The 20774-nt window shown below is 40.2% G+C and overlaps 1 protein-coding gene across 1 annotated transcript; it reads right to left on the bottom strand.

Annotated features, from left to right (window-relative positions):
* Window positions 1–3780: 3780 nt before the first annotated feature.
* On the bottom strand, window positions 3781–20718 carry GOLT1B (golgi transport 1B). The gene is made up of 5 exons (XM_079774633.1): window positions 20524–20718; window positions 11005–11096; window positions 9605–9783; window positions 8617–8698; window positions 3781–6295 (listed from the first exon to the last, which is right to left on the bottom strand). Exons 1-5 carry the CDS (start codon window positions 20546–20548, stop codon window positions 6257–6259), a joined length of 417 nt encoding a protein of 138 aa, XP_079630759.1. The 5' UTR covers window positions 20549–20718; the 3' UTR covers window positions 3781–6256.
* Between the last annotated feature and the right edge of the window lie 56 nt (window positions 20719–20774).

Genomic DNA, 20774 nt, shown 5'->3' with positions numbered 1-20774 from the left:
GGCAGGAAAAAGATTGGGATTGAATGATAACACTTAGGGAGTGAATGGAGTTAAAGAAGAGAGGCAGAGATAGAGCTATGAAAATAAATATGCAGAGGATGAGCAGAGGGAGAGTCAGCAAGGAAGTTGAGGTGAAGCAATTGGAAAGAAAGGAGAAATTTCAGGAGACAATGGAATCCAGGAAACTATCCATTGTGTTAAACTAGATGAGAGCTGAGAAGTGTATACTGGGTTTGTATTTGAGTACATAAGCTAGATTGGATTGGGATGAAAGTGAATAAGGTATGAGGACATAAAGACAAGTGTGGATAACTCCTTTTAGGAATTTCACTAAAAGGGGGAAAGGAAAAATGAATCTTTTTAAAAGATAAGATGCTTGAGTGTTGTAGAAGTGTTACTTTTGTGGGGCTCAGTAATATCTGAATCCTTTCACTTTTAGGGAATTCCTAAAATTTTCTAAATTATGAATTATGGAAATGGGGCTCTTGGTGGGAAGCAGAGACTTTCTTTTTTCTATTGTAGAAGCTGAAAATGCCAGATCCTCACTTTCCCAGCCTCAGGTAGGATGTGGGCACATGATTCAGGCTTCACCAATCTGATATACTCACCTTGCTGGGCAATCTGGAGATAGGATGAAAGCAAGGGAGGTCTTGAGAAACTGGTACAGCGGTAGTTGTAGTAAGCTTGAATTTGTGGGGGAAATACTGCCTACAACACTAATAGCAGATTCCAAGATGGTGTTACCACCTGTAGGGTCTTTATAATGAAGTCCTCTTGCTCAAATCAGGCCAGTTTGTTGGTTTCTCTGATGACAACTAAGAGACTATTTGCAGGACATGTATGCTGATGGAGATGATCAGTGGAAAGGATAAATGGATGATGCAGAAGAGATCTGCAAAAAAGAATGCATAGAAGGCAAGAGGATAGGATCCAAAGTATGTCAATATTCAGTTGAAAGTTATATACTAATATATAGACAGATATTGAACAAGGACCTGAGTACCCACCTATGCTAAGATACAGTGGATAAGAGAGAGATTCCTTTCTTCTAAAATTATACCAGTTGTCCTCAGGTATTAATACATCACCTGGGAATTTTGCTAAAATGTAGATTCTGATTTAGTGTGGCTGGGGCGGGGCCTGAAATTCTGCTTTTCTAATAAACTTCCAGGTGATGCTGGTGTCTGCTGCTCTACTGATCATTGGACATTTTGAGTAGTAAAGCTTTAGAGGATACGAGAAGTGATAAAAGATAAACGTTAGAGTCTGTGTGGCTGGGAAAATGGCTAGCAGTAGAAATATTGGAATATGGGGAGAGAACAGATGAGTTTGGTTGGGGCTTGAAGTTTGAGGGGCTGATGCTACCTGCAAATCTTTGTTGTTAATACAAAGATTTGTTGTTAATACTTGTTATTTAGACTTCATGGTTATGTGCAGACAAGAAAACTGGAGCTTGGTCAGTAAATGTGAATGGAATAAAGAAAGTAGAAACTTGAGGAATATTTACTTGCTTTATAGAATCAACAAGAAAGAGTCAACGCTTTTGATGTTTTCCACTGTCTTAGGAGAGGGGAAAGATTTAAAAAAAGACTAAAAGGTTGACACTCAAACTGGATAAAATATTAATATTCCTTTAAATATTAGATATTAGGATTTAATTTCAAGGGATTGTAGCAACTTCCAAAAAAAAAAAAGAACAATAAAATAAATAGAAGTATGCGTTTATGATTTAAATGAACTCTTAAATGAAACCCAATTACTAGGTTACCTAACAAACAAGTAAAATGCCCCTTTCCTCTCTCCTTACCAAAGACACACAAAGGTTTTATAAAGGGAAACAGGAAAATGAATTGCCGCCAAAACTGTTTTGAATTTCCAATTTTAAAGGAAAATAAATGAATGCAGTTTGTTTATAACCGTTTGGCTAATGAATTCACAGGCAGATGTTTGACGTCAACACTGCCATTTTCAGTATAATATGCACAAGTGAACAGAATAGCTTTGACAGATTATCAATATTGTAGTCTTATCAAAAGTAGCATGCCAGAATGTGTTTGTTGGAAAAGGGCATTGACTTCTAATAAAATGTTTCCGTTAAATCACAAAATTTTAAGATTTTTACAAGTGTAAACCTAGAGATGGGCTAAGGAATTTGATTTTAAAAAGTCGATGGATTTAACCACTGAATTTTATCCTGCTGACATTTACTCTGCTGACCAGGCAGTGGGCATTGAACAAATTGGATCCTAAGCCTTTTGAATAGGCATATTCAATGGAGACCATTTTGCCTGCACAGCTGATGTTATCTGAATTTTTCTAGTTGACTAGAGGGTGCTCAGGCCCCATGTTAACAATAACTGTTGCTGAAACCGCATTCTTACAAGGTCAGTGGTTATTGTGTTCACATAGAAACAGCCTCTATCTTAGGTTAGGTTACCTGGGCAATATGGCTATTATACTACTAAAATATCCAAATCACTTCTTTGATGAAAGAAGAGAGAGGAATTTGAAATAGATGAATGACGTCATTGGGTTTGAGCTCCTCCTTTGGCCTGACTCTGTGCCAAGGTCAGTTTGTCCCACAGGCTAGTTGTTTCACAAACAGGTGGAAGCAGTAATTTCCCCAAAGGGCTACCAGTTTTAGGAGGGGCTCTAGGGACACGGAGAAGGCCTGCTGTATAAAATAAAAATCTCCATTCATTGGCCAATGTCTTTACCACTGCCCTTTTACTTAAGGCTTTGAACCTCAAGAATCTCTTTTCCATAACCAAATAAAGACAAAAACAAGCAGAAAGTTCTATGAGAGGACCAGCTGTTTTGGCCTAGTGGGTCAAAAAAGGTGAATAGAGGTGAGCTTTTAATCATGTCTTGCGAGGCAGTAAAGGTAAGATTATGGAAAAGTGTGTCAGTGAGTCTTAAGGATTTGGGGGCATGCTACTTCTGTGTACAACCTCTACATGGATACAGGTAGCAAAAGGGCCCAGGCTGGAACCTTTCAGCCCCGAGGACGAAGCTGGAAAGATATGCTGGATATTTAAAACAGATTCAAGACTTCGAGTTCACGAGACAATAGTCAAGACTTGCAGTTTGATTGGATTCAACAAACACTTATTGGGTACCTTAAGTGGTAGACTTGGCAAGGTTTTTATTTTTAGTTTGTTTTGGCCTTATCAAAATTTGTGTGCAAAACACTGCAGATATTAAGTGGTTTTAAGTCACAAATACTTACATAATACAAGTATATATTACTTCTACCTTGAGGAAAAAAATATTTAAGCATTGCTCGCCTAATTTCTAAATGGAAGATGTGATGACCATTTTATAAAAAAAAAAAATTACATTAAAAAAAGGGTGGGTTATTGTGTAATGCTAAATTAATTTTTAGAATCTCATAATGATACATTTGACCACTGTTATAGACTTAAAGTGTACCCCTCCAAAATTCTTGTTGAAGCCCTGATACCCAATACGATAGCACTTGGGAATGGGGTCTTGGGAGATAATTAGGTTTAGTTGCAGGCACAAAGGTAGGGCCCTCCATGATGGGATTAGTGTCCTTGTAGGAAGAGGAAGAGAGACCAGAGGCTTTCTCTCCCATGTGAGGACCCAATGAGAAGGCAGCCAGCAAGAGAAAGGGTCCTCAGCAGGAACTGAATCTGCCAGCACCTTGATTTCGGTCTTCTTAGCATCCATAACTGGAAGAAATAAATATCTGTTGTTTAAGCCATCCAGTCCATGGAATTTTGTTGTAGGAGCCCAGCTCAGTAAGACAACAAGCAATTAATAGAAAAGTATCCTTTTATTGAGAGATAAGACAAGTGTATTTACAATATTCAATGGTTAGATCAGACAGTCTGACTGTGAGACTTTTTTAAAGCAGCAGTATTCCAGGAATTACAATTTATAAGGGGAAAAGAAAAACATTCCAAATAGGTTTCTGTTACAGAAAATACATTTGAACAATGACAGATACACTTAAGGCTAAGTAGAATTACACCTTTTCCTCCATCTTTATAGCAATAATCTTTTTTTTTTTTTTGTCACTAAGACAGAAGGCTAATTTTGGAAAGGAAAAAACAACATGGTTTAGAAAAACTGAAATAGCGGAGGACTAGTATGTTTAAAAATAAAGCCTCCTCAATGGTTCTGAATAAGAAATACACAATGCTGCCATGCAGTCCCAAACTCACATTTGAGATTAAACATGGACTCCATAAAACTGAAAAACTGCTCCAGCCTCTCCATCTTACTAAGGACCAGTGGATTAATAAATCCTTTACATGTTTCTGTCTGATAATGCTTTCTGAAATAAGATTGCTGAAAAAGAGATCTCTGTTACTTCGCAAAGAACATTTTGGTAGAAATTCATGTCCACAAAAGAGTTAAATAATACAGATGTTCCTTACATTAACAGATACTATTTTTTGCCTTAAAAAGGTAGAATGATCTAGTCTTTGTAAATAGTATGGGTCAGTCAAAAATATGTATAACAGAGTCCTACAGGGCAACTTGTGTAAGTCAATCCCCAAAATATATTTGACACTCTCCAAGTGAGGATTTTATTTTTTTGAAGAACATTAGACACAATACTAAGTCTCTTAATATTCCATGAACTATTGAGGTAGGAGTCTTATTTCATCAATATCATCTATATTTCACAGATTATATCTTAAATCATATGCCAGTACCAAAAAGACAGTAATCCACAAGACTGAACCATTAGGTTATACACCAAGTCTGTCCTTCTTTAAACGAGCTAGGTTGGGAGTTCCCTGTGCATCAAAAGATTTAACTAAAAGTAAAATAAGCTGTAATACATTTTGTAGACAGGTTTGCAAATAAACCCCACAAATTTCAATTATGATTTCATGTATTAAAAAGCTTTAACGTTAAAAAAAAAAAGTAAATACTAGTAGTGCACTCATTAGTGGTAAAACAGATAGTACTATGGCTGCTGAAATGTGTTCCTACATCCACCACAAAAGTTGCCACTGTGGAAAACTACTAATGAAGAAACAACCAGTTTCTTTCTGCCTGTCAAGCAGCAACGGTAGAAAAGAACAACACATCATTTCTTTAGTGTCATATTTTTTAAGAAATAATAACCAGTTCATTTATAGTAAAACAGCCTCAGCATGTGAACTCAGATATTTTCTCTATGACTTAAGATGAAGAGTGATCATATGAAGCATACCTATTGATTTTTGTTATGAAAAAGCTGAAAATAAGGGGATACTCAGCTTACATGGATAGCCCTTAAAAAAATAGCCGTAAGTTGAACCTTTTAACATGTTTTAAAGTAAACATTACCAAGTTAGTTATTTTAGTTTGTAAAAAACATAATAAACCACTGCTAATTTTTTTTTTTTAAATAGAAGGAAAAAAATCTACATCATGACAGGAAAATTCTTTTGGTTTGCAATTAATATTTTAAATAACACCCTATTCAATGAAACAAACTACGTAACAGACTACTTCATGGTCAAGAATGCTTTTTGTTAAATGCCTATATGTAACAAACGATACAAATACAGTCTTAAGACTCCCAAGAAGTAAGAGTATTTCCAGAGTGTGTTGCTGACCAAAGAAGTGCTTAGTCAGCTATAATTTAGAAACTAAAAGCTAGTAAAGAATGACCTTTGCATATTCCAACAGAGAATATCTAGTTCATATTTTCATCTGGCTTTAAAATACTAAGACTCAGAAGAATGGCAAAAGTTTTATCTTCACCATGTTTACCAAAAAAAGTGATCCATACATCAAAACTGGGTTTTCCTAGGTTTTAATACATTAAAATGACATGACATAATCCAATGTAACTCATGCATCACTTTTGGAGACACGGTGCAAGTGGAAATATTTTTCCAGTTGCAGTGGACATTTCTAAAAAGCAAATGCCTATGGGTGCCCCTGAATCTTCAAAATAATAAAAAAACGGAATCAGGCACCATAGGTCTCTGAGGATGGTTGTTTCGCACATTGTGGAAAAACAATAAAAATCGCCTTCAAGAGTTTCAATATGCAATGTAACAGATTTCATCTCCTTCAGTTTGCTTGCTGACTTCTTACATCACCTGATTAGAAGCCTGTTGTCACTGCTTCTTTGTTAACTGTTGTTGGTACTTTGTAGGTATATATTTTAAATGTCTGTAAAGAACATTACAAGCTATTTCATGTAATTTAATCTGTCCTGGATATTCTTCAAAAGATTTTATAAATAATACAATATTTTAAATGAGTCTTCAATGTACCGCTGTTATACCATATTGTTGCTTTCTCCAACTTTATCTACAAACTGCAAGAAGAAAAACAGACAAAAGAAAGCCTTCAGCATTATTAAATATTACATCAACATTTTAAATGTTAATTTAAAAACTCAGCTTTACAAGATTTGTGGAAATTTAAGGTATGACTGACAATGATTAATCCAGTACTACTCACCACCATCTTCTGACACGTAAATGTGTATAAAAAATTTTTTTCTAAGAGTTATTTTTGCATGACATGCTATACATATGACTTTAAGGGTGCAACATGAGAAATACAACACAATGAATAAAAACACAGGATAAAATGACGTTAACACTGATAGCTTAACAAAAAAATAAAAAATTAAAAAGCTGAAATGTCACAGCCATTCATTCATTAATGAACCCAATAAGATATTTCAACTGACCATGACTGTGGATCTCTTCTGGGCCTATGTAGTCTTTGAACAAACAGATTTAAGTCCATTAAGTACAATAATTAACAGCAGCTATTGACTAAAAATACTTTAAATCTGTAACTGGACTATGGACTGAAAGTGGCAATGACATTAAAAATAGATGTAAGGATGCAAGCATAAATTTATAATTTTAATACATATACATGTAAGTGGTTATTTGCTTTGGTTACTTCACCCCAAATATTAAGCATTCCAGATGGTGATGCAAACAAATACTGAAGCAAAGTAATAGTGGAGATATTAAAAGTCATGCAACCATCAAATCTATAATACCATCAAATCTAGCAATCATCTAACTCTTTCATTTCACTAATCATGTTTTTACTTAAGCATCTATACTAATAAAAGTGTAATATGCTAATTAGACTGGGTCAACTAGACATCTTTTGGTTGTTCTGCCTTCCTTCTGGACAAAGCCACATTGGCAGGGGCCGAGGCAGAGGCGGTTAGGGGCAATCAGGCCGGCAGGGGAGAGCAGTTAGGGGCGATAAGGCCAGCAGGGGAGGGCAGTTAGGGGTGATCAGGCCGGCAGGGGGGAGCAGTTAGGGGTGATCATGCCGGCAGGGGGAGCTGTTGGGGCAATCAGGTTGGCACGGGAGGGCAGTTAGGGGCGATCAGGCAGGAAGGCAGAGGGGTTAGGGGCAATCAGGCAGGTGAGCGGTTAGGAGCCAGCGGTCCCGGATTGCGAGAGGGATGTGCGACTGCGGGATCGGGCCTAAACCAGCAGTCAGACATCCCCCGAGGGGTCCCAGATTGGAGAGGGTGCAGATCAGGCTGAGGGACACCCCCCCACACACAATGCACGAATTTCGTGCACTGGGCCTCTAGTTTTATTATAATGAAGTAATACTGATAGGAAACATAACTTATAGTATTGGGTGTCCATCTATGCAAATATTGAAGAATCCTTAAATTAAGGACATGAATAATTATTATAATTCTACAACTAGAAGTTTTAGTAATTCCAAAAGCCATGCTAATTATAAACAGCATTGACTTCTGTATGAGTTTGGAGATCAATGCCAATAAAATCAGGATATATCCCTGCAAGCCTAGGTTCCAACATCTTTTTTTATGTTATTTTATATCATGCTAAATAAGTGACTGGTACCCTGAAACTAAAAGTTGCTCTGAAAGTACTCATAGATTCATTAGAATTTTAAGGTAAATTTAGTTGGTGAGAAAGCACAACATTCCCTCTTCAAAGGTAACTTGTAATATGTAGGTTGTGTGGGCTGCAAGTTTGACTCTACAATTGACTTGAGGATTAAAAAATTTTCTTTGGCTTATAGTGGTACCTTTTAGTTCTTTGAGAATTCAGTAAATGTTTTGGCCTGTCTCTCTAGAAACATCTACAAAAGTCTATAAACAACTTTACGCTCACACTGGAGAAACAGTTTTGATAAGAGTGTTCAAATCATAGAGAGCTGGGGACAGAATTTTATCATCTGACTTTCAGTATAACAGTGCTCCATTTAGTTGTCTTAATACACCTCATTTGGTGAGATGGTCTAAGAAAGAATATATTCATAAGAAGTAATGATATCATTTTCATGTTATTGCTTCTAAAATTAGAGAGGACATAAAAGTTACCTGAAAAGTACCTTGAACTCTCAAAGTGAAAGGTAGCATATCAATCCAAGTTGTATTAAAAAATAGAGAACAGTATTAAAAAGGAATACAGTGAAACAAAATTCAGGCTTTATAGATTTACCAATGACTATTTTCTCTGGTATTCATGGTTACCGTGATCTATGTGATGCAACCATTTATATTGTAATAAAGACATCAACTAATCATGTATCAGTTACTCTAATCTCTGGAAGTAAAGAGCACTGAAGACTATTTTGATGGTTTAAAGACTATATTTTTAAGTACAGATTACTTACGGATCTGATGCCGGGTAAGTTCAAGATGGATCCAAGAACTGGCACTCTTCTAATGAAGCCAACGACCACAGGAAAGAAGCCCCTGGGAGAAGAACAAACAGTTCTCTGTACTTGTACATTCTTCACTACCAAAATAAATTGCTAATTAAGTAAAATAACCTGTCAAAATTTGAATATTTTAGAGACTTTAAACTTCAGTTAACTTTTCTCCCAGGATTTGATTCCTTCCTTCCTTATGTTCTTATAAAATTTTACATATATACCTATATATAGCATTACTACTATGTCCTACTAGTTTCTTTATGTATTTTCTATATTAAAAATGAGATTCTCTAAAGCAAACTTGGCACTTAATTCATATTTACGTCTCCTGTGGGTAATATGGTGCCTGACGGATAGAAGACAATATACATTCCCTGAACAAATTTTTAAACCAATCTTACTTAAAGGTATTTTCTTATATTACATTCAATTGTTTATTCACTTTTCTTATATTACATTCTATTGTTTATTCACTTGGCATTTGTAAAATATTAACTGACCAAAATCTCCCATAGCATATATAGTACAAAATTTTCTAATATGTATAAGCACTAAAGAAACTGCCATCAAGTGGCAGGAACTATGCAGTATCAGGTTCTACATATTAAAATGTTGGGTATATTTAGATATCTATTTATCACTTTTAGTTGATTCAAATAGCAAACATAAAGACAATGCCTTAAAAGGCCAATAAAATTAATTTTATTAAATTGAAAATATTTTACAAGATAATTCATAGCCCTAAAAGGGCAATTATTCACACCTGATAAAACATTTTATAGTTGATTAAATTATCTAAAACTATATTAATAAAAGATTCAGTATAAACAAAAATCCATTTAAGAAAATTATAGTCTTCTTACTCATGCTGATATAACTATCTGGGTTTTGTAATTATTTGACATACTGTCTTATTGAAAGAAAACAAATAAAATGACTTCCTTACCTGAACAAAAGAAAGAATCCATAAATTTCGAAGATCATACCTATCAAAGGCCAACCAACAAGGACTACAAATACGCCACCCAGGAAAAATCCTGTGGCTTTCATTTTATGTTTTTGAAAGAAGAATCTGAATGTTCTTTCTAAACCAATTACAAAAGCCAAGCCAGCCACAAATAAAACCTAAAGAAGAAAGAAAATGCAACATAGAAAAAGTAAGTAAGCATACTACATAAATTTGAAGGTCAAAGTTAAATATTTAAAAAAAGGAGCACATCTAGTTTTCACTGTGGACAACTGGACAGAGAAAACTACAATGCACACCAAGAAGCAGAACCAAGGAGTGGGCTAAGCATGTGAAAGCTGTAGTAGTACTGCACTCTTCTCAATCCTCCTCTATCTTGAGTAAATGGAGAAAAAGAGAAACAAGGAAAGATCAGAGGTTACCAACCAGCATCTGCATCAGCAGTGGTTTTCCCAGGGTTAAGCTATATGGAGATGGCTTAGTTAAACAGATGAATGGCAAGACAAAAGAGGGAAGCTGCCCATAAATATGTCACCTAAAGGTACTCCTAGTTCTGCAAACTTCACCCTGGGCTATAGGAACTCCTGTGGATGGGAGAAATACTGACATGGCCACGGTGATAGAAGAAGAAACCATGTGAAGCCAGAATATCTGGTAGCAGCAGGAATACAAATACAGGTATGTATTCTCAAATATACATATATTTTGCATGTTTTCAGACAGTGGACAAGAAATAGTGATCTATTAGAAAACTTGTTTTTCCCCAAGTTTTATTCCCAAATCCTTGTTTTTCTTCATTAACTTTCTTTAGTGAAAAATATTTCATATATATATATATATATATTGATTAGTAAGTCAATGGTTAAGCTTCATATTCTGAGATACCAATGCTGTTTACATTATTTATTGTAACATCAATTTTGAATAATTTTGCTCTCCTTTATATTTACCAATTTGCAATTAAAAGCCCAATGGTAATATACACTTGTCAATTAAAAGCCCAATGGTAATATACACTTGTCAATGGGGGTTATCAAGTCATCTATTTTTTTTTTTAATCTTTATTGTTGAAAGTACTACAGATGTCCCCAAGTCATCTATTTTTAACTTCTATTTAGAGGCTGCCTTGACTTATTCTATTGTAAATCACATATCAAACACTTAACATAGTCATGGAATTAGAAAACCTCATTAAGTGTTTACGTTTTGTTTAAACAGAAAGCTAACGGGTTTCATTCCTGATGGAAACAGAGAATGTAATAGAAATTTTTACATGAGTAGTAGTGAATCATTTCACCTAAATTCAATAGCAGGCAAGAATTCAGTTATAGCTAACTTTTTCTTAGGAAGTTAGTTAAAACATATATTGAAAAACTCACATTTCCAATAGCCAGTAGTGCTTTGTCAAAAAAGAGAATCATTCCAAAGAACAGGAAAAACACTCCAAATCCTGTTAATCCCATTCCAATTTCTGCAATATAAGTTATATGGTTAAAGGTAGAGAAACATTATAGTTCCATTAAAATCTTTGTAAACTAAGATAATTCTTTAGTTTTTCTTTTGGCTGATATAAGAAAAAAAGGTCCCCAACACTGCAGATTAACTTTATAATGACATTCACTAAGATCTACAACAAATTAACACCAACAATTTCCTTGAAATTTAAAGTATAAATGGAAATTTCTAATCTACATATATAAAAGTCTAAGCGACTGTTCAACCATTCGACCGGTGGCTATGATGTGCACTGACCACGAGGGGGCAGACACTCAACACACAGGCATGGAAACATGGGACAGACTGATGAATCTCAGAGGGAAGAGATTAACCAAAGATCTTATATGCATACTAGAAGCCCGGTGCACGAAATTCGTGCACGGCAGGGGGTTGTCCCTCAGCCCAGCCTGTACCCTCTCCAATCTGGGACTCCTGGAGGGATGTCCGACTGCCCATTTAGGCCCAATCCCGGGCAGTCAGACATCCCTCTCACAATCCAGGACTGCTGGCTCCCAACTGCTTGCCTGCCTGCCTTCCTGATTGCCCCTAACCGCTTCTGCCTGCCAGCCTGATCACCCCCTAACCACTCCACTGCCAGCCTGGTTGATGCTTAACTGCTCCCCTGCCAGCCTGTTTGCCCCCAACTTCCCTCCTCTGCCGGCCTGGTCACCCCTAACTGCCCTCTCCTGCAGGGTTGATCACCTCCAACTGCCCTCCCTTGCAAGCCTGGTCCCTCTCAACTGCCCTCCCTTGCAGGCCGGGTGCCTCCCAACTGCCCTCTCCTGCTGGCCATCTTGTGGTGGCCATCTTGTGTCCACATGGGGGCAGGATCTTTGACCACATGGGGGCAGCTATATTGTGTGTTCAGTGATGATCAATCTGCACATTTCTCTTTTATTAGATAGGATAGAGGCCTGGTACAGGGGTGGGGGCCAGCTGGTTTGCCCTGAAGGGTGTCCCGGATTAGGGTGGGGTTCCCTTGGGGCGTGGAGCGGCCTGAGCAAGGGGCCTGTGGTGGTTTGCAGGCTGGCCACGCCCCCTGGCAACCCAAGGGGAGGCCCTGGTATCTGGAATTTATTTTCCTTCTACAATTGAAACTTTGTAGCCTGGAGCGGAGCCAAGCCTGCTGCTCCTTCCGGGGAGGCAGCCATCTCTGTGGCAGTTAATTCACCTTCTACAATTGAAACTTTGTAGCCTTAAGCGGGTGAGCCCGGCCAGGGTATGCGGAAAGCTTTGCTTCCCCTGTTGCCTGCGGCAACCCTGGCCTGCTCTCTCAAGCTCCATTCTGCCGCCATTTGTTTGAATTTGTTTACCTTCTATAAATGAAACTTTGTAGCTTGAGTGGAGGCTTAGGCCTGCAACGGCTATGGAAAGCTTGGCTTGCTGTTACCTGGGAAACCTTGCTCACTGTGGCTGTAGCCATCTTGGTTTGGGTTAATTTGCATACTCGCCCTGATTGGCTTGTGGGCGTGGCTTATGTAGCGGAGTGATGGTTAATTTGCACATTACCATTTAATTAGAGAGGATTAGAGGCCTGGTGGGGTCCCTCGGCCTGGCCTGTGGGGATCGGGCCAAAACCGGCAGTCCGACATCCCCTGAGGGGTCACGGATTGCGAGAGGGCGCAGGCCAGGCCAAGGGACCCCACTGGTGCACGAATTCGTGCACCGGGCCTTTAGTTCTTATATAAGAGAACATTTCTTAAAAGCACCGTAATAGAGAAAGATAAATCAGAATTCTAATACTTTGGTTATATATTTTTTTTCCCTTCTAAGAATCCCTATTTATTTATCATATTTTATAACTATTATTTATATAGACGTTATCTGCAGTTCCTTCTTTCCCCTCTAAAATTAATTCCTTCTATAACCCATTAGAAATTGCTATAGTAGGTCAGTACAATAATATACCGTACTTTCTGGCGTATAAGACGACTTTTTAACCCAGGAAAATCTTCTCAAAAGTCGGGGGCCTTATTTGCCGGAAAATACGGTAGGTTAGAAAAATCTCTGACAATGTATATCAGATTGCTTAAAACCCAAATACCGTATTTTCCGGCGTATAAGACCCCTGATTTTGAGATTTTCCTGGGTTAAAAAGTCATCTTATACGCCGGAAAATACGGTAGTGGAAATAGGAAATATTTTGAGAATCAGGTAGTGGTCTCCTCAAAAGTTAAGTTTCAAAAGGTTAGACATCACTTTTAACATTTTGGTGGCTTATTATGGACTTATCTTCTACAAACTTATCTAAACTATGAATCCATTCCCATATTTAGTCTGAGTCCTTAAATCACCTCGCCAACGTTTAAAAGAACACTGTTTCATCTAATATTAATGTTCTGGGTTTTTGTTCTTTCATTCAGAAACAAAGAATTGTTGATCAACTCCTAGATGCAGGCAACTGTTTTAAGTACTGAGTATCAGACCCAGCAAAATAAATTTATCTTCCTCTTATGCACTATCAAACCTTCATTCCTCTTGCCCATGTATGTGTTTAATGAACAAAGTGTAAGCATTGAAGTCTGTGTATAAAGCTAATAATTTTATTGTCTTTACATTCTCCAGGACTTATCTTTTATAGTTTGAAGAATAGACTTTCTAAGGTTACAGTTGTACTTTTCTATTAATACTACCAAGCACAATCAATCCACTAAGTCACCTCCTTGATTATTTTAGTTTTGTTTTCAGGAAACAGTTACCAATCCTCATTTTACCTAGAAGCCCTACCAGCATAACATAATGAATTATGGCAGAAATATTTTTAGAAACACAATTTTAAATACACTATTAATGATTTCTGATCTTAACCACTTTGCCTTGGCTCCAGAAAGGTAAAATTCAGGTCATAGCTACTTAAAAAAATTGTAAGACATGTAAAATGTTTTGATGAGTTTAAAATTTATATCAATACCTTTTTCTACATTTTCTACTTCCTCAATTTACAGTTAACTACTGCCTTCCATTAAGCCATCTTTTTCTCCCATAGTCTAAAAGGATTCAGAAGTATTCCACAGATACTGATATTTTATGAAAATTTGAGGCTGATACTTTCATGCTTAAATGCTTTAAAATAATTTACCAAGCCCCGGCTGGTTTGGCTCAGTGGATAGAGCGTTGGTCTGCGGACCGAAAAGTTCCGAGTTCAATTCCAGTCAAGGGCACGTACCTAGGTTGCAGGCTACTCCTGGGGCCCTGGTCTGGGTGCATTCACCTCCTCCCCAGGCCCTGCTCTGGGCACATTCAGGAGGCAACCAATCGATGTGTTTCTCTCACATTGCTATTTCTCTCTGTTTTTTCCTCTCCCATTCTCTCTAAAAATCAATGGAAAAATATCCTCAGATGAGGATTAAAAACAAACAAACAAAACAAACAAATAAGAAATATTAAAAATATGATCTTAAAAAATTTACCAAAATAACTTTATATGGCAGACATAATTTTTCAGAGAAAAATATGGACATAAGAGCAAGTAAAATATCATTAAATAACTACTGACTAGTTAGGATTTAATCACTGGCAGCTGAGTTAAATGAAAATGACTAATTCCTATCTTTTCACAAATTATACTAATTACATCAAAATTGTGAGATGTTTGTTCAGAAAGGAAATTATATGGAAATATATCTATTATGTATTGAGAATTTTATAGAAGTAGCCATTAAATGGTGCTTTACATACCTTACATAAATTAATCCTTTCAATACGATTGCAAGGTAGGTGTCATTAAATTCTATTAGGCCAGAAATTGAGATTTAGAGAACTGACTTAATTTGCCTAAAGTCACACTTCTCCTTAAGCATTTGAACTCAGGTATATTTGAATCTAAAGTCTATGTGCTTAACCGTTATACCATCCTGCTTCCCACAGTATTTTCAGGTTAAATATGTCTGGTTAGATGAAACTCAAGGTCATTAGAGTACACTGAACTTCTGGGGGAATCGTCTTAAGTTGATTCAAGTTTAATATAATTAGCTTACCTAATATAACTAAGTAGGTGTTAGGAAAACTATTAAAAATTGACTGCATTTCTTGCCAGTGTGGCTCAATTGGTTGAGCATATTCCTGCGCACCAAGAGGTCACCAGTTTGATTCCTTGTCAGGGTATATACCAAGGTTGTGGGCTCAATCCATGTGCAGAAGGAGGCAGCCGATTGATGTTTCTCTCTCTCTCTCTAAAAACCAATAAAATCATATTTAAAAAAATTGACTTCAGTGAAAAAGGACAATGTCTAAATATGTTTTTACGTTTAATGAAATGTCTGTACAATTATGTTGTAATTTCTTTAACAAATTGTGAGACAAAAAGTAGCACCAGCCCCAAGTTTCATATGGGCACCCAGAGACTCACAGAGATTTGTAACTTACCCTTGACCACAGAATCAGTAAGTGTGTATGTGGGGGAAGGTGCAGGGGTGGGGAATGGCAGTTGGTGGTGGTGGTGTGCCATCAGGCTGGGAATTCAAATCCAGTCTATAATACTCCACAGTTTGAACAACTATAACATGGAAATCAAAACATTCCTACCACTTTAGCCAATGTAGTCAAGCAGATCTTTGTAATCTTTTCCAAAACTAGCACTAGCATGATGTTGCCAAGTATTCCCTGATCTAAAGGGGTCAAAAGCCTCTAACTGGCCTCACTGTGCCTGTTTCTCATCTTCCCTGTGCCTGTGCATTCATATGCCCACTGTTTATTAAACCCCTACACAGAGCTGCCCTCTCACCACCAGAATCAGACCCAGTAAAATAAGTTTATCTTCCTCCTAGCCCAGTGATGGGCAACCTTTTGAGCTTGGCGTGTCAAACTTCGCCAAAAAACTGAGCATAACTCGGGTAGTGTGTCACTTTGAGGAAAAATCATTATTTCGCAAATGTTTCATCCTCAGGAGCAGCAAATGTTTCATCCTCGGCATGCGGCCGCCTCAGCGGCCGTGTGTCATCAGAAATGGCTACGTGTGTCAGTGCTGACACGCGTGTCATAGGTTCGCCATCACTGTCCTAGGCCCTATCAAATTTTCATTCCTCTTGCCCGTGTATGTGTTTAATGAACAATCTGATAAAAGCAATCTAATAAAATGAGTTTGTCTAAAATAAAAAGCTTATTGTAGAAATTTTCTAGGAAAAGATATGCTTAATTCAATGGCAATTACTGTTAGCATTTTGGTATCTGATTTAAGTATTTTAAAGCAGCACTTTCTTTCTATGCCTTTTTAAAAATAGAAAATGTCAGAATAAAAAACTCAAGTGAATATCAACTGAATTTAACTCAGATGAATATCATGGTGGAATTTCAGGCTATTCTATATAACAAAAGGCTAATATGCAAATAGACCAAACAGCAGAACAACTGAACAACTGGTCGCTATGACATGCGCTGACCACCAGGGGGTGCGCGTGTGGAACATGGCTGGTGTCTGCAGCAGAACGCGGCACATGGCAGGCATCTGCCGTGGTGGGATGGTGGAGCAGGTGAGTGGGGGTGCCAGACCAAGGCGGGGTGCTGGTCACTGTCATTTGGGCGAGCCTCTGGTGGTTACTGAAAATTCTTTGCTCCCAGGCACCGTGATCCCGCCCGGAACTTGCACCTGCTGTCGGCACTGGCCCTGCTCCCGCCTGCTGCCGGCACCAGGGCCAGGGCCGCCACTCACACTGCTGCCGGCACCTGGCACCAGCCCTGATCACTTCTCCACCTCTCCCTGCTCCTGAGGGGTGACAGGGGCCAGCAGCTGCCTCTCACACCCGCTGCTGGCGATAGCCCCGCTTGCACCTGCTGATGGTGCCGGAGCTGCCGCTCGCACCTACAGCCGGCACCCGGTGCCGGTTCCGATCGCTCAGCTCCGTCAGTGGGTGCGAGTGGTGGCTGCCAGCCCCGATGGCCCCTGAGGGCTTCTCCACCTCCCGTTGCTCCTGAGGGGCGATTGGGGCAGCAGCCGCTGCTCATACCCACTGCTGGTGCCAGCCCCAATCGCTCTGTGCTGTCAGTGGGTGCAAGTGGGGCCAGTGCCATCAGCGCACTGGAGCCGCGGATGGGCCGAGTTGTGCCCCTGTGCCCACGGCAGGCGGCCTACAGTTCCACGAATTCATGCACTGGGTCCCTAGTGTGACATAATAAAGATTTAGTGTCAGCAAGGGCACTGCTCCACTCTGTCCCATTTGATAAATATTATCTTTTGGGGGAAAAGGAGGATGCTATTATAGGATCCCTTAAAACAGTCCTGAATTGTTTTTTGCCTTTTTAAAAAGTTTTTATTGATTTTTTAAGAGATCAGTAGTTGGTCACCTTCTCTCAGAATCAGAATCCCAAAATATTCTTGGCAAATCACTTGAATGATGGCCAATTCCTGCAGTTAAACACACATACAAGCACCATCTGAAGTCCAAAGAGCTTTTGGTTCATTAATCATTTTGTGTTCCAATCCACTGTTCTATCCAAAACATTTGGCAGAAAAGCAGCAAAGAGCATAATATCATCTTCCTCATCAATTTAATGAAGTGAGGAGAATGTACCATCCTGCCCATATTCCAACCCAACTCTCTTTGGAAGGATGTAAATCAGGCACTTGTCATTATAATAAGTCTTCATCATAAGAGAATGCCTATACATAGGATAAATAATTCACATTTTTATCTAGGTAATAATCATGGACTCAGATAGGAGGAATAATAATCCTATAATATAATAAAGAGGTAATATGCAAGTTGACCATCACTCCAACACACAAGATGGCCACCCCCATGTGGACACAAGATGGCCACCACAAGATGGCCTGCAGGGAGGACAGTTGGGAGGGACCAGGCCTGCAAGGGAAGGCAGTTGGGGGCGATCAGGCTTGCAAGGAAGGGCAGTTAGGGGTGACCGGGCCTGCAGGGGAGGGCAGTTGGGGGGGGGGGGACCAGGCTGGTAGGGAGGGCAGTTGGAGGCAATCAGGCCAGCAGAGGAGGGCAGTTGGGGGCGATCAGGCTGGCAGAGGAGAGCATTTGGGGGCTATCAGGCCGGCAGAGGGCAGTTGGGGGCAAACAGGCCGGCAGAGGAGGGCAGTTAGGGGCGAACAGGCCTGCAGGGGAGGCAGTTGGGGGAGACCCAGGACTGCAGGGGAGGGGAACTGGGGGGGGGGCCAGGCCGGCAGGGGAGGGCAGTTGGGTGCGATTAGGCCTGCAGAAGAGGGCAGTTGGGGGCAATCAGGCTGGCAGAGGAGGGCAGTTGGGGGGGACCAGGTGGCAGAGGAGGGCAGTTAGGGGTGACCGGGCCAGCAGGGGAGGGCAGTTGGGTGCGATTAGGCCTGCAGAAGAGGGCAGTTGGGGGGGACCAGGTGGCAGAGGAGGGCAGTTAGGGGTGACCAGGCCAGCAGGGGAGGGCAGTTGGAGGGGACCCAGGCCTGCAGGGGAGGGCAGTTGGGGGGGACCAGGCCGGCAGGAGAGGGCAGTTAGGGGTGAGCAGTTGGGAGACAGCAGTCCTGGATTGTGAGAGGTCCAACTGTCTGTTTAGGACTGATCCACTGGGATCGGGCCTAAATGGGCAGTTGGACATCCCTCAAGGGGTCCCAGATTGGACAGGGTGCAGGCTGGGCTGAGGGGACCCCCCCCCACCCCGCACAAATTTCGTGCACTGGGTCTCTAGTACTTTATAATTAGATAGGAAAGCTATGCAGAGTTTAAGTACTTCTTCCAAGTAATCAGAATTAGAAATAAATTCTAGCAATTAATGTACATAATTCTGCTAATTTCCTTGGGCAACCTAATTTTAATTTTGGGTTTTAATCAATAGGAATGGGGCACTGTGTTTCATAAAGAAAATAGGCCTTGAATATCCTACAAAATTTCTCCAAAAAACGAATGATTCTGTAAGATAAGTATCTATATTACTGTTGAAACTACTTTTGCTATGGAAGAATTTCATCATTCTAAGATCTCAAAGTTTATATCGTCTTTTATATGCTAGTAGGGTACAGTAAGAACAACAAAGGTTTTTAAGCCAGCAGAGCTGGGATCAAGTCTTGTTTCTGTAACTTCACTTATGACCATACATTGAATTTCTTTTGTCTCCTTTAATTTATAAAAAAGATAGACTCCTCTCTACCTTATAAGGCTCTTATAAGAATTACCTGTAATGATTTATATGAAAGCACATATTGCTAATTTTTAAGTTTTTTGTTTTTTTTAAAGAACTATACTTAGGTTTCCTCTGATCAGAACACATGAGGCCAAATGACTAAAATGAGCACTCTTCCTGGGCCAGGGCAGGTGGCCCTAAGGTGCAGACTGGTCCCATCTCAGGAAGGAAGAGAGCCTGACTGGGGAGCAGTGTGTGTGTAGGACCTTATGAGCTCTGTAAAGTTTAAGTCAGCTGTGGCGTGAATCCAAACCTTAACACTCCACTTTAAAAGAGGGCACTTAAGGTGAAGTATTATTTTCACTTCAACAGACAGACTGTTTAGTTCTTAAAACCTTGAAAATCCAAGTAAGTTAACCAGAATAAGAAATAAAAGGCGTGGCTGATAAAGCAAAATGAGACAAAAAGACAATCTCAACCATCCAAAAAAGGATAGCATAGGGTTGGGCAGATAATGTAAATAAAAAAATGATTAAGGTTGGTAAAAAGTAGAAAAGTGGAGATGTTATACTGAAAGAAAAAGGCACACACAGCAATGCCAACCTTAGAGATACGATAGACCTGAAGAACTCCGAGGCAGGCAGAAAGATATGCTAAAAATAATAAAACAAGCCACGAAGCACAATATACAATATTAACAAAAGAAATCCTTTAATGAACGCAAAGTGACATTTGACTATTGTGGAAGCATTGGCTGGTAGAAAAGTGAAGTCATTTCAAGGGGTTTTGGGAAGGTTGTTTCCATTGCTGGCAAAGGCACACATTCAATATATTTAAGTGTGGACATTATTTTCAAAAAGAGCCTACAATGGGTGACGTTTAAAATTCCGCCTCCCAGACAACCGGCCAGCAACTTGCAGAGGACCCCACGACAGTCAAGTCCAGAAACGTCCTCAAGAGCGGGCCGCGGACGCCACAGCAAACTTTCTCCAGTGGCGGACGGTCCGCAGGAACAAAGCGCCCATCTCCCTGGGGGCGAGAGAGCCGCGCGAGCCAGACCCTCCGCGAGGGCTTCCCCCTCCCCAGGCTCGGGCGCCTCCCCAGACCCCGCTGCCTTTCCTCCCAGGCCAGGTCCGCCCCCGCAAGTCCAGCCCTCGCCCCTTCGCGGCCGCCCGCAGGTTCCCACAGCCCTAGCTCCGTTTCGCGGGCCGCCGCTCCCAAAGCGGAGCTTCATTCATTTACCCGCACCGGGGGTGGGGGGGGGTGGTGGTTGGGGGAAACCGGCGGGAGATCCCCCGCCCCAGCCAAGGGTAGGTGGGGCTCAAGGCAGGCACCCCGGGGCAGGCGCTTACTCTGGGTGTCCGTTAAGGAGATCATGGCTGCTGGGGTCCTTGCTGGGGTGAGGACAGCTCCTCGAGAAGCCCGGGGCGTGAAGCAAAGACGCGAGTCTGAAGCCGGGAAACAGCCCAAGAGACAGCCGCCACGTCTTCCGGAAACACGCAGCCATCCCCATCCCAGCTTGGAGGCGGCTTTCGATTGGCTCAACCCGCTCCCAATATCAACCAATGATGTGGAGTCTTGTTCGGTGACGCGATGGCGGCCA

This window comes from Cnephaeus nilssonii (assembly GCF_951640355.1).
Source record: "Cnephaeus nilssonii genome assembly, chromosome: 6".
Classification (NCBI taxonomy): Eukaryota; Metazoa; Chordata; class Mammalia; order Chiroptera; family Vespertilionidae; genus Cnephaeus; species Cnephaeus nilssonii.
The sequence above is the reverse complement of the archived record's forward strand: the minus strand, read 5'-3'. Positions and strand labels throughout refer to the sequence as shown.